The sequence below is a fragment of the Lepidochelys olivacea genome (genome assembly GCF_965140295.1).
Source record: "Lepidochelys olivacea isolate rLepOli2 genome assembly, chromosome: 8".
NCBI classification, from domain to species: Eukaryota; Metazoa; Chordata; order Testudines; family Cheloniidae; genus Lepidochelys; species Lepidochelys olivacea.
In genome coordinates, this window is record NC_140418.1 from 82780439 (window position 1) to 82794884 (window position 14446).

At 44.5% G+C, this 14446-nt stretch overlaps 1 protein-coding gene across 1 annotated transcript in view; it reads right to left on the reverse strand.

Moving 5' to 3' along the window:
- Window positions 1-451: 451 nt before the first annotated feature.
- Window positions 452-14446, reverse strand: part of LOC311525007 (interferon-induced protein 44-like) — a 28193-nt gene continuing 14198 nt past the window's right edge. Inside the window, exons 4-8 of the mRNA XM_084636707.1 lie at window positions 12103-12298; window positions 11710-11862; window positions 9719-9890; window positions 2879-2979; window positions 452-646 (exon numbers count right to left, since the gene is read on the reverse strand). Coding sequence (XP_084492833.1) covers window positions 458-646; window positions 2879-2979; window positions 9719-9890; window positions 11710-11862; window positions 12103-12298 — 811 coding nt within the window. The 3' untranslated portion in view covers window positions 452-457. The remainder of the gene's footprint in view (window positions 647-2878; window positions 2980-9718; window positions 9891-11709; window positions 11863-12102; window positions 12299-14446) is intronic.

The window sequence follows — 14446 nt, forward strand, 5'->3', positions numbered from 1 at the left end:
TGATCATGTAGGCTCACCTCCTGCACATCACAAGCCACAGAATCTCACCCATCCACTCCTGCAATAGGCCCACAACCTCTGGCTGAGTTATTGAAATCCCAAACCTGGATGAAGCAAAGTGATTGAAAAAGTGCTTAGAGTAATTTATTTTTCCATTAATCTAACAAAAGTTTTACAACCTACTGTTTCAATTACTTTTTAAATGGAGAAGAGTAAGAATGTGGAATGTTTAATAAAGGGTTCCCACCTTGAAAGCTCGAGAATCTATTCTTCCCATGGTGCATGCAAGAATACCATTAATCTTACGAACGCAGTAACAAGATATAGAACCACTGAGCCAAATTCACCATGGGCATAAGAAAGTACACCTCCACTGAAGTCAATGGAGTTGCATCTGCTTAGGGCAGCAATAAATTTGACTTCTGGTGCCAGCACATAAAATATCCAGCGTCACAGGTTAGGGCTCTTTCTCTGGCTTCTCAAAAGGGAAGTTGTCAAGGTAGCTTTCTGCTAAACGTATAAGCTGCCTCGCTGCGGAAAGTAACAGGATGTCAACATCACACGAAAGATCCAACTCGGAGCAGTAGTTTTTAACAGGTACAATCTGAGCAAGAGGGATTCCAAGTTTCTCTGCAGTTATCCGCATCTGTAGAAAAGGCACAAAATGGATTATCCTAAAGAGCGCCCTGACTATTTTTCAATCTTTCTGTTCCTTGAGGAAGCTAGGCAAAACTTCAAGTATTTTCACAGATATCGTTTGGTGAGATTAAAAGTGGAAGATATTTTAGTTCTTCAAACTTCCTTATACTGAAGGCATAACCACTTTCACATCATAGCCATCCTGCCACTGAAGTGGCAACTACATTTTGATGCAGTCACAGTTCAAGGCCGTATTAACTATATTTTATGCTTCTTTAGCAAATTCACTGATAGAAACTGACTGGGTAAACTGCCCTGGAGGCCAAAACCCTCTATTTAATCTCAGAGGTGATACCCAGGACACAGGGCTATTTTTCCGCCATTACGACCTAGAGAGAACATTACTAGGGATTCATCTCTGGTATAATTCCACTTAAGTCCATATTTGGCCTTTCTAGATACAGGGGGATATATTCTCTGGGCCAACCCAACTCCTTTGTACTGGATTTTGGTCATAACTAGACAGTTAAGATTCTAATGAGAATAGCTCTTCGCTGGTATAAAACTGATACGAGTTAGCTCCTTTAGAACCATGCTTCCACACACATCCTGACCCAGCGTCGTGTGAGATGTAGGAGCATGGGGAGCATGTCAGAGGCAGGGACGGACCAAGGCAGAGCTCTGCTTTGCTATGCTGAGCCTCTAAACCATGGTTCACATTGGGGCCAGCCCACAGAGTCAGGGAACTGCACTCAGCTACCTGACAGCCCTTACCCATGTGATTAACAGATTTCAGATACAGGGCAGAATGTAGCCCAGGGTCAGGACTCTACTCTAGGAACTGATCCAGTCCCTTTTATCATTTCTGCTGAACAAAGCAGTCAGAACACAGTCATATCTCCTAAGCTAAATACTCCCCAGGTGGGGGAAACTTCAAATGGCATAGAGTTGGCTATTCCTCTTGGCTGGGAGATGGTCACTTGGGCCACATTTCTCAAATCAAATCAAATTGAAATCAGTGGAAGTTAGGTGCCTAATACCTCTGAGAATTGTGGATGGGTAAATCAGCCCCAGGCCAGCATCAGTATTGGGGAACTGCAAACCACCAACAGCCTCTGATTCTTCACAACTTTCCATCTTGTGTTAGCATTTATGGCTGTGCAAAGTGAGTGCAAAGTAGGTATAAAATTCAACAAAGCAAAATGGCAGCATTATACAAGCACTCTGCACAGGGTAAATATCTAGACAAGATGGAAGGTAGCAGGGAATCAAACCTTTATAGATTCTCTGAGTCTGACTCTGTCACCATGGGACAGGGGCAAGGAGTCCAAGGAGACAATTTTATGTGCTGGTCTGCATGAGCTGTGTCATGATTTAGAATAGCCTAGGGCAGTGGTTCCCAAACTTGTTCCTCCGCTTGTGCAGGGAAAGCCCCTGGCGGGCCGGGCTGGTTTGTTTACCTGCCACATCCGCAGCTTCGGCTGATTGCGGCTCCCAGTGGCTGCGGTTCACTGCTCCAGGCCAATGGGAGCTGCTGGAAGCGGCGCGGGCTGAGGGACGTACTGGCCGCCGCTTCCAACAGCTCCCATTGGCCTGGAGTGAACCGCAGCCACTGGGAGCCGCAATCAGCCGAAGCTGCAGACGTGGCAGGTAAACAAACCGGCCCGGCCCACCAGGGGCTTTCCCTGCACAAGCGGCGGAACAAGTCTGGGAACCACTGGCCTAAAGACTCTACAAAATTTATCCAGCAGTGTTTGCTCCCCAAAAGACAGTCTGCTTTAAAAAAAAAAAAATCAGCAGAACAGAGCTCGCTCCCACTTCCTTCCTCCCCGAAGCTCTCTTTTTTTCAGTTTTACACCTATTCACACCAGGGGAAATATGCAGCCGGCAAGTTATGGCCAGACTCCAGCTCCTTTATATGGAGTGGGGTTTCGCAAAAGAATCCGGCCCTTAATTTTTAATGAGGTTTCTGGTATCTCCTTTTTCTGTTATGCAGTTTTATTCTTCAGAGGTGCAACTTGCAATTTTAACAAATCTTAAACCTTTTAGGGGTTAAAACAAAACCTGAGGTATTAAATTTAGTTATATTTTCAGCTTGTGCCTACAAGACCAGAATGAGAATATGTGTAGGAATATGAGGGGATGCAAGTATTGCAAACGTAGAGTATCACAGTACCTTGATTTGTTCAAGTCAACTGAGTTAATAGATAGCACCACAGTCAACAATGCCATACTTTACCTGTTTCTCAACAGCTTTGCTTTTGTACACACACTGGACGTCTTCTTCAAGAGTAGGGCAGATTTCATCCACTTTAGTTAGCAAAACCAGTTGTGGGATCCCTGTACCAAAAAAAAAAAGAGTAAGATTTTATACCTAATTTCCCATCAGTTCTTCATTGCAACTGCTTCTGCTTACATAAGGTGAAAGCGTTTTTGTTTTGCACAACAGCATTCGAAAAAGATTAATTATTAAATTAATATTAACAAACAAAGAAAAGAGAAAGTTACTCACCTTGCAGTAACTGAGGTTCTTCGAAATGTGTGTCCCTGTGGGTGCTCCACTCCAGGTGACAGTGCGTCCAAGCGCCATTGATCAGAGATCTTCGGTAGCAGTGCCTGGTTGGGTTGCACACGCTCAGCTGCTGTCTCGCGGTGTTGTTAGGGTCTGCCTGAGTGCGCGCATCCCGCATCACCCTCAGTTCCTTCTCTACTGTAGAGTTGTCTGATGAGTACTCCAAAGTAGAGGAGAGGAGATGTGGAGCACCCACAGGGACATACATCTTAAAGAACCTCAGTTACTGCAAGGTGAGTGACTTTCTCTTCTTCTTCAAGTGCTGTCCCTGTGGGTGCTCCACTCCAGGTGAATGTGAAACAGTACCCACTATGGTTGGTTGGATTTTGGAGTTGCGTGAGGGACAACGGTAGACAGTACCGTATGGCCGACTTTGGTGTCTGCTGTGGTATCCCATGTGATGGCATAATGTTTGGCAAATGTGTGGTCAGATGTCCACATGGCCGCCTTGCATATGTCTGTAATAGGTACATTGTGAAGGAAGGCAATGGATGTTGACATTGCTCTAGTAGAATGAGTCCTAACACTCTGTGGTGGTTGAACATTCTGGTTCTGATAGCAGGATCTGATGCAGTCCAAGATCCACTTGGAGAGTCTTTGCTTAGAAATAGCCTCACTCTTTGATCTCTCAGTAGGAGAGACAAATAGCCTAGGGGATTTACGAAATGGTTTAGTTCTGTCAAGATAGAATGCAAGAGCCCGTCGAACGTCGGGGGTATGTAATGCCACTTCCTGTGGAGTCATGTGAGGCTTGGGATGGAATACATGTAAGTGTACTGGCTGGTTAAAGTGGAAGGTAGACACCACCTTGGGGAGGAATTTGGGGTCGGGTCGCATAGTAACCTTGTCTTTAGAGAAAATGGTGTAGGGAGGGTAGGCCATCAGGGCACTTATTTCACCAACCCTTCTCGTTGACGTTATGGCAACCAAGAAAGCCACTTTCATGGACATGTGGAGCAGGGATGAGGTGGCCAGGGACTCAAAAGGGGGTTTCATAAGAGCATGGAGAACTAGGTTGAGACTCCAGGAGGTTACTGGTGAATGAATCTCAGGGTAGAGATGTTGCAGGCCAGTGAGGAAGCGTTTCACGGGAGGGTGGGCGAAAAGTGAATAGCCGTCCAGAGTGTCATGGAAGGTGGTAATGACCATAAAGTGTACTCTGATAGAACTGAGCGAAAGCCCGTCCTGTTTTAGTTCGAAAAGATAGTCTCATATGTCAGGGAGGGTTGTAGTCTGGGGTGTCAGGCATCTGTGGAAGCACCAGATGGAGAAGCGTTTCCACTTTTGCAGGTAAGCCTTATGAGTGGAGTCCCTTCTACCATGCAGGAGGATGTGTTGGACCTGTTCCAAGCAGGCTAATTCATGGGACTGAAACCACGAAGGAATCATGCCGTCAGATGGAGTTTCCGGAGCTGCAGATGAAGAAGCCGACTGCGGTTCTGGGACAGGAGATCTGGTCTGTCGGGGAGAGTCCGGGGAGGATGGATGGACATGTGTAGCAGGTAAGGATACCATGTCTGTCTGGGCCAAGCTGGGGCAATAAGTATGACCTGAGCCTTGTCCTCTGTGAGCTTGCGCAGAACCCTGTGTATCAGTGGAATCGGTGGAAAAGCGTACCTGAGGGAGCTGTTCCAAGGAATGAGGAACGCATCCCCTAGAGATGCATTTCCGAGTCCCACTCTGGAGCAAAATAGATGGCATTTGCGGTTTTGAGGAGTGGCAAACAGGTCTATCGATGGAGTGCCCCAGTGGGAGAAGAGCTTTCGGAGTATCATGGGATGTAATTCCCATTCGCGTTCCTCGGAGAAGTGTCTGCTGAGTGTGAGATTGATGTGCAGATGCATCTCTGATAGGGACCGGCGGCCCTGTGCCTTGTGGTCACCTAGGTGCACTCCCCAACCTATCACGGAAGCGTCCATGGTCAGCATGAGTACTGGGGAGTGTGGATGGAAGGGAAAACCCGTGCATAGGTTCTCTGGTTTTGTCCACCAATGTAGGGAGGCCAATACATTCGGTGGCGGAGTCAGAGTTATGCAAAAACTGTGTCTGTTGGGTGTGTAGCTGGAATTGAGCCAACCCCAAAGGCATCTCATGTGCAGCCTGCTGTATTTGACCATGAAGATGGTGGCTGCCATGTGACCAAGAAGCTGAAGGCAGGTCCATGCCTGTATTCTGGGGCAAACAGAGATACAGAGATGCGTATGAGATGCGTAATAGTGAGGAATCTGTTGTGTGGAAATGAGGCTCTGATTCGAATGGAGTCCAGGAGAGCTCCAATTAACTCTATCTGCTGTGTAGGTATTAGGATGGATTTTTGGAAATTTATTTGCAAGCCTAGACTGTAGAAAAGGGAGATGGTAAAGTTTGTCGCTTTTAACATCTCATTGTAGGAGCTGGCTTTGATAAGGCAGTTGTCTAAGTAGGGGGAAAGTATAATCCCGTGTTTGTGGAGGTGGGCTATAACTACAGCTAGGGTCTTGGAGAATACCCGTGGTGCTGTGGAGAGACCGAATGGAAGTACTCTGTATTTAAAGTAGTCGTGTCCCAGCGTGAATCGCAGGAAGCACCTGTGTGCTGGATGAATGGATATATGGAAATAGGTCCAGGGCTGTGAACCAGTCCCCTTGTTCCAGCATGGGTATTACTGTGCCCAATGTGACCATCTTGAATTTTTGTACACGTACAAACTAGCTCAGTCGGCGTAGGTCTAAAATAGGCCTTTCTTTTGGGTAAGAAAGTAGTGGGAGTAGAACCCTTTTCCCCAATGTTGCATCAGTACATGTTCGACTGCACCTAGATGGAGAAGATGCTTGTGAGAGGGGTCTCTGAGGAGGGACGGGGAAGGGGAAAGGATGGACGGGGAAGATAAGAAAGGGATGGAGTAACCTGACTGAACTATTTCCAGGACCCAGCGGTTCTGCGTGATCTGTTGCCAGACATGGTGGAAAGCCTGGAGGCGGAAGCCAAATGGGCAAATAGGCGGCAGAGTGAAGGGGTGGTCATGCAAACGCCCGACCAGCACTTCAAAATTGCTGTTTGTTACCCGATGGGTGGGAAGTAGTTGGCTGCGCCTGGTTTTGCCTGCACCTAGGAGGTCTGTTGTGGTTTCTCCCAGTGTCATACAGTCTGGACTGGGGTCGGTGATATTGTTGTGCTCGGGGCCTCTGATAAGGTTGATACCGTGGTCTCCTGGGGATGGATGGGTATATGCCCCATGTGCGCAAAGTGACTCTAGAGTCTTTCATAGTGTGAAGGACTTCATCGTTTTTTTTGGAAAAGAGTTTATCTTTGTCAAAGGGGAGATCCTCCTCTTTGGTCTCCAAATCTTTGGGGATACCGGATGCCGAGAGCCAGGAAGACCTGCACATCATCACTGCAGTGGCAGTGGTGTGCGCTGATGTATCAGCCATGTCCATGGACGCTTGTAGTGTCATCCTAGACACCAACTGACCCTGGACGAGGACTGACTTGAAGTCCGCTCTCCTGTCCTCGTCCAGGGTCAGTTGGTGTCTAGGATGACACTACAAGCGTCCATATATGGGAGGAAAAATCAAAGAGCTTGTTGTAGTTGTCATTGCCATAGCTTGCAAGAAGGGTGGAATAATTTGCAATTCTAAATTGTAAAGTAGAAGAGGTATAAACCTTGCAGCCCAGGAGGTCAAGGCATTTGAGGTCCTTGTCCTGTAGTGTGGCTCCTTTGTTCTCTGTGTTGCTGCATCCACCACAAGAGAATTGGGTTGTGGGTGGGAAAATAAGAAATCGACCTCCCTCGCGGGCACGTAGTATTCACATTCAGCTTTCCTGCATGTTGGTGGGATGGAGGCAGGGGTCTGCCAGAGAGTATCAGCTGGTTCTAGGAGAGCTTCATTTATGGGTAGTGCGATCTTTGAGGGTGCAGACAGTTGGAGGATTTTGAGGAGTCTATGTTGTGTTTCCTGGACTTCCTCCAAAGGGATGTCCTGGCTGCGTGCCACTCTCTTGAAAAGTTTCTGGAATTGCTTAAAGTCGTCCACGTTCTGTGGAGGTGGAGGCATGAGGGCGTCTTCTGCGGCTGATGGCGAGGCAGGAGCCGGTAAATCCGGGAAGGGTTCATAGCCCACCTCTTCAAGAGGGGGTTCAGGAGCTCTAGATGTTGATGGAGCTGGGGATATAGGCGTACAATGAGCTTGCAGTCTGATAGAAGGGGTGCAAGGAGGAGTGGTGGCAGGAGCCGACCACGGGTACCACTGAGGCCAGGGCACAGGGTAGGAAAAGTTGGGTCCTGGCCACTGGGGGACAAAGTAGGGAAACTGAGGCTGATTCTTATGATGTGCCATGTCTTGGGGTATGTATGGCTCCAGTGGATGGGGAAACTCAGGCGGGGAGAACTCTGGTTGCTGCTGTGTGTTGTTCTCACTATCAGTGAAAGTAGCCAGGTGAGGTGGTGAGAGCTGCTGTTCAAACAGTGAGTGCTCCATGTGTAGGAGTGGAAAGTCAGGCTCAGGGGCCGCAGAGATATCCTGCTGATGCAGGAATTGTTGCTGCTCCCTAGGCTGGTGTGCTGCGGAGCGTGGAGTGTGAGTGGCAGCCCGGAGTGATTTCAGTTTCACTTTTGTAGGAGCCGTGAAACGTTTGTTAGAGCCCCGCAGGAGGTCTGAATCTGCTCCGGGGGTGGCAGGAAGACTCGGTGCCGATGTTCTTGTCGGCACCAGGGTGGAATGCATTGCCAGCACCAGGTCCATTGTCGGTGCTGGCAGGACCGGTCCTGAGGAGAGCTTCCTCCTGAGGGAAGTCTGCTTTTGCACCCCGTGTGAGTTGCTGCTGAAGTGCTGGGGCGGTCAGAGTTGCCTGCTCTCGGCACTGACAGCACCAAGGGTAAAGACCTTGCAAGAGTTCTTTTACCCTTTTGAGTGTCTCCGAGAGGAGACATTAGTGCTTCCTGCCTCTTTGTGTGACAGGGTGAAGCCAGGCTCCCGGTCGGTTCTGACCTGGCAGGGGAGCATGAGGGAGAGGGTTTACTGCCCTTCTCCATAGGCGGCTGCAGAGCTTTCTCCTTGAGAAGCATTTTTAGCCGCAAGTCTCTATCAAGGTGAGCTCTAGTTTTTAAGTTGGTGCAGTGGAGACACTTCGCAGGTACGTGTGTCTCACCAAGGCATTTAACGCAGAGTGAGTGCCCGTCTGACTGCGGCAGAGACTCCTTGCAGGAGCCACATTTCTTAAAGCCTGGCAACCGCGGCATAATGAAAGTATGAGCGGCCGGGGAAGTCTCAACAAGAGACTCACTTGAGGGGGGAAAAAAAAATTATTTTTTAAACTAACGAACTACGCTAAAGGAAAGGGAGAACTGGAAAATGGCTAGCTAACTATTTCTATTTTTCTCTACTTATTTCCTACAGTATCCCGGGAAGAGATGAGCACTGCCCCGAGTCCCGTCTTCAGCCAAGGACGGTTGAGAAGGAACTGAGGGGGGTGTGGGACGCGTGCACTCAGGCATACCCTAACGACGCCACGAGACAGCAGCTGAGTGCGTGCGTCCTGACCAGGCACTGCTACCGAAGATCTCCGATCAATGGCGCCGTCACCTGGAGTGGAGCACCCACAGGGACAGCACTCAAAGAAGAATGATTATTATTCTATCAGTATAGGAGACACTACACTTAATGACTCACTGATCTCATTGGGAAGATTGCCAGGGCTGAGATTCAGTGCAATGAATTCAAAGTGACTCACAACAAGGGTCTCCAAAAACATGGCACACCTAGCTGAGTTCAGTAGCACAACTGGGGCCTGCTTTCACCCCCATAGATTGGGTCTCTGTCTATTGCCTCCTATCGAAGTGACTCATATCACCTGGAGAGAAAATCAGGTCCCAGGTATTGTGTCCAAACATAACCACAGGAGCTAATGACGTAAACTGGCATTCACAAATATAAGAATCCTATTCTTGAGGGTTTTTTTCACTTTTTGTTGCTTCCCGTCTTCACTGCAGCTGCTAAATGAATCAATCTTACCTTTACTCCCTTTTTAAAAGGTTTTAATGCCTTGGATTATATGTATTTTAAAGTAATTAATGAAATCACAATGAATATTTCCTGATAAGATGTATTCCTAGAAGCGTAGTGCACAGCTCTGTTTCGCCGGGGGCCTGTGTCAACAGAAGGACTCTGCTGTACTGAGGAGAAGAAACTCAATAGTGCACATTGGAAAACCAAAGAGTAGAGAACAACAGAGGTGATCAGGAATTCCTCTATTCTCCCATCAACACCAGAGCCCATTGCAGTGCCCATACTTCCATCAGTCTGGGGGCCTGTCCCTCCAGAGTGCATTAATCCAGCTCAGAGAGCCAGCCAGCATGTAAACCTCAAAAGCAATAAGTGTCAATTTCTCCTCCCACACCAAGGATAAGCATGGCTCCTAGCAGTACATCAGGCCCCTAATGATCCAAGGTGCTCACGCTTGCAAGTCAGATCCCCTCCTGGGCGTGCCCACTTCATTCAGTTCTATGATATTAGGAGATATAAAACATACCAAACTGGTTCACTTTTCTTCGAAGCTGTTTCAGCTTCTCTTCCAGTTTCTCAGGGAGAATCTCAATTTTGCACCCATCAATAACAAATGCAACACAATGAATCTGATCCTTCAGAGAAGGGGTCTTGACATAGCCTGGAGAATCTGAACGAAGGGTGGCAGCTGGATTAAACTGCAAAGAAATTTTTTATAATAATAAGTGGCACTTCTGAAGACCTGGAGATTCAAAGGGCTGTACAAACACCGATTCTCACAATACCCCTTTGGAGCAGGAAGACAAGTATTATTATCTCATTTTACAGAGAGGAATACTGATATGCAGAGATGTGAAATGATTTACCCACACTCAAAAAGGGAGTGGTCAAGTCAGGATTAAAAATCAGGATTTCCTGATTCCCAGTCTCATACTCATTCTTCCAGATAGAGAGCCAGATTCTGATCTCTGTTATTGTAAACGTGTGTAAATCCAGAGTCGCTCCTTTGGAGTCAACAGAGTTCCTCTGAATTTATATCCCTTGTGGCAAAGTAATAATGAAACCAAAAGGAATCTCTTGAAAATAAAGAGGATTCACGAGATATTCCGTGTGTGTGTGTACACACACCCATACATACACACACACACCATTGACTATCCCTACTATAGAGTTTTTGATCACACTTTTTATTAAGGTTCCATCTATAAAGCATTAATAAATTATTAACAGATGTTTTAATCAATGGTTAATCGATTGTTGTCGAGTCCATCAAAAATTTACCCATAACTATGGCTTATACATCTACTGATGTGCTTATAACCATCTATACACATGCTGCTCAGTACTGTAATGTGCTTTTAACATTCTTCATTTATTACTTCTTTGTAAACCATTTATAGATGGAATTTTAATATAAAGTGGGACCAAATAAATCATGGAAAGATTGGTCTTGTGGTTAAGGCATAAAACTGCGACTCAGGAGATCTCGCTTCCAATATAACTTTCACCAAGATAATTAATCACTATTCCTCAGTTTCATATCTTTAATATTAGGTTAATAACACTTTATACCTCGCTGGGTTGTTATGAGGATTAAGTTAAGGTTTGTGAGGAGCCAAGATACTACAATGATGAGAGTCATACAACCATCTTTGCTCCTGTAACAAGCTCAGCTGATCTGGAATGGAGAATAAAAGTCTACATCTCTTGCATATTACAACAGTTAAAATTTGAAATCGTCTATAGGCAGCAGCTCTCTGCCAAGACAAAAGGCCAGGTAAGAAGGCACTGTACTAAGCTTGAATTTAGTGGAAGCTGCTCTTTACAATGTTTTAAAACAATGTTTTCTAAAAATTCAAAATTTCAAAGTTGTTTCTGCTTTACCAAACTAACCCATTCTTCATTTTTCACACAAAAAAATAATTAAAAATTGCTCATTTCCTGAAAACCAGGTTTCCAGTTAAAAAAAAAAATTTAGAGAATCATTTCAATAATGGAATGATTACATTTTTGCTAAAAAACTTTCAAAATATTTCCTGAAAAACTAAAAGAATTTCAAGAGATAACAGAAATTTGGGGTAGGGGCATTAAAGTCTATCTTTCTATTTAAAACATTTTTGTCTAAAATATTTCAACCAGCTCCAATCTTTATATACCTGGAGCCTGATTCTCCCTTGGCTTGTACCTGAACAAAGTAGGTGCCAAACGCTACCCAGGCAGAAGGGTGGACAGCGATTTAAATCAACTTCACATGACTGTAAAATACTACACAAAGTTCTGGACAGTGGAGAATCGGGCCTAAACACAAACTTCCCATAGTTTATTCCTTTTCAAATACACTTTACCTATGATCACCATTCATAAGCTTTTACTATACAGTACCACATATGCAAGAATGTACTGAGCACTGAGTAGATATTTTGTTCCACAGTAATTAAATTTAAGATATAATATTTGTACATCTAAAAAAACATTAAAGAATATCACTTGAACTGCATAGAATTGTAGAAATCCTACCTGGTACCTATCAGGAACATGGCCTTTTATTATGCTGGACACTTCATCAATTTCCAGACCTGCTCCTGATTTTTCTTCTATTCCCATTGTGTCACAGAAGATAATAGGCAGAGGTTTGCCATCTCTTCCATCTTTAACTGGGTAAGTCCTGTACTATTGGGGCAAAAAAAAGTAACATATCGAAATACATACCTAAAAAATCATATTTAGTGCCAGATTCTCTCTTATCCATATTGAGTAATACCTTTCTTCTCACAAGTACATGCATGGAATTCAGTGGGGGTAATCATGGACTATCTTTGGGTTTTCCAATTAGTGGGGAAAAAATGTTGATTTTTAACTAAGAGACTGTGCTTTAGTTTGGATGTTTATTAATTAGAAGCAAATATTTACCTGTGTTGTCACGCTAGTATTATCAGATCCTGCTATGGCTTGGCTTGTCACATAACCTCGGAAAACAGAATTCACAGAGTTGAAAAAACTGGACTTCCCAGCTCCAATTGGACCAAGAACCAAAATCCGAATCCGTGGCACTGAATTTAAATAAGGTTTGTAAGATCTGATTTCCTCCATTATTTTCCCTCTTTCCCTGTTAAGACAAAAAGATTTGCATAGTGTTAAACACCCATGAGATCACGCACATGTTTTGCACTGCATATAGGCACAGTGAATTCAGGACACTGCAAATATTCCTATCCCACTCCCATATACTCCATCTTTAACTATCATCAAACACAGTCTACTCAGGACTGTTGCACCAGCCAGAGTGACCACAGCTAATGGCGTCACACCAGGCATCATGTTGTTAAGTTCCTAGATCTGGCTCAATCCTGCAAATCCACAAATCTGAGGGGTGGCCCCACAGCCGCACCAGGTACAGTCAAAACATGCACCCCACCCCCACCCCGTAGGTGTCAATAGAGAGTTTGAGAGCATCCTGGGAACATGGCCAAAGAGCAGACAGTGGTGCTTTTGAATGTAACGAGCAACTGAAGAACAGCCAGATCTCTCTGAGATAATGACCTTCACACAAAGTCAAACCACTTTGACATGGTTTGGACATGGAATGGATCTTTAACTATGATATCCTCTAATTTTGAGTGCCCAATTTAAAATACCCTATGGCCTGATTTTCAGAAAGTGCTGAGTACCTATAGTTCCTCCTGAAGCCAGTGGGAGATTCAGGTGCTCAGCATACAAATCTGGCCTACAATGTCTCAACCTGGGTACCCCAAATCAGTGGTCAACTCTGAAACTTTTGAAAATGTATTCAATCAATGCTGCCTAAAAGAGTTGCTCTGACATGTCACAGGGGAATAAAATCTTTGTTGCAATGTGCTGACTCTGTCACCGGTAATGCAGCAAAGTTACATTCATTCATTCAAACAGGCTTAGAAGTAGACTAAAAGTTATTAAGAGGGTAGGACGAATCAGTTTTCACAACATATGTATATAGAGCATACAAGTTGTCATGCATTACACATGTATTCAGGTAACCAACTTCAGGTACCGTAAACCACCAAATGCAGCTTAGGTCTTGTAAGCTGTGCACTGTGAAAATATAGCAAATAAGCAAAATCAGGCAGAACTGACACATCTGAACCAATGTCTAGTATGTGTTCATTGGAGTGCAACTGTTGTCCAGGAGTGCAGCTGTCAACATAGCAAAGGAGTTTCTGAATAGGATGAGGTGAACAGTAATTCTCTACACTCATGGTGATAACATCAGGCACAGTGACTTCATGTTCCTGATTTTTGAAGTGAGGACAGTGGCATGCTTTATAGAAATGTCTTTTTCCACTGTTGACACATGGCATCTTTGACAAAAGATCCTCTACAGCTAACTTTGTACACCATACATGCTTAGCGGAAGCAAAATATTTTTTCATGGAAGATGCTTTAACTACCCAGATACCTGTTGAAAAAGTAAGACAGCAAAGCACGAAATGTCTAATAAGTTCTCTGAATGTGTTGGAGACTATGTGTTGTTTCAGATGGTGAAGGAAGTAAGCAGGAAGCAACCATTTAGATTTGATTCAGAATAACAGGGAGTAATTGGTTGCAAATCTGAAGGTAGAAGGCAATTTGGGTGAAAGTGATCATGAAATGACAGATTTCATGATTCTAAGGAAAGGAAGGAGTGAGAACAGCAGAATGAGAACAGTGGACCTCAAACTCAGAGAACTGGTAGGTAAGGTCCCATGGGAAGAAAATGTAAGGAAAAAGGATGTTCAGAAGCGGTGGCAGTTTTTCAGAGAGACAAAATAAATGCATAGCACAAAACTATCCAGATGTGAAGGAAAGGCAGCAAGAATAGTAAGAGGCCAATATGACATGAAGAATCAAAAAAGAACTGTACAAAAAGTGGAAACGTGGCAAATTGCTAAGGATGAGAACAGAAGAATAGCATAAGCAGGTAGGGACAAAATCAGAAAGGCTAAGGTACCAAATGAGTTACACCTAAAATGGGTGGATTTTAAAAGAAGATTTTTAAATATGATTTAAATTATAATAAGTTTTCTTTTTATAAATAAACCTGTTAAAATAAAATCTGAATTTAATACAAAAAATGTTAAGGCCAAAATGTATTATAATTTCTTGAAATATTTAAATTAAAGAATTAGTGTGCTGAAACCATGAGCCTCCATCAAAAACTTTGAGTTAAAGGCTGCTTTTCAAAATAAAGAAAGTATCAGGGGAAAAACATTTAACTTTTGAGGTCAAACTTTATAAATAT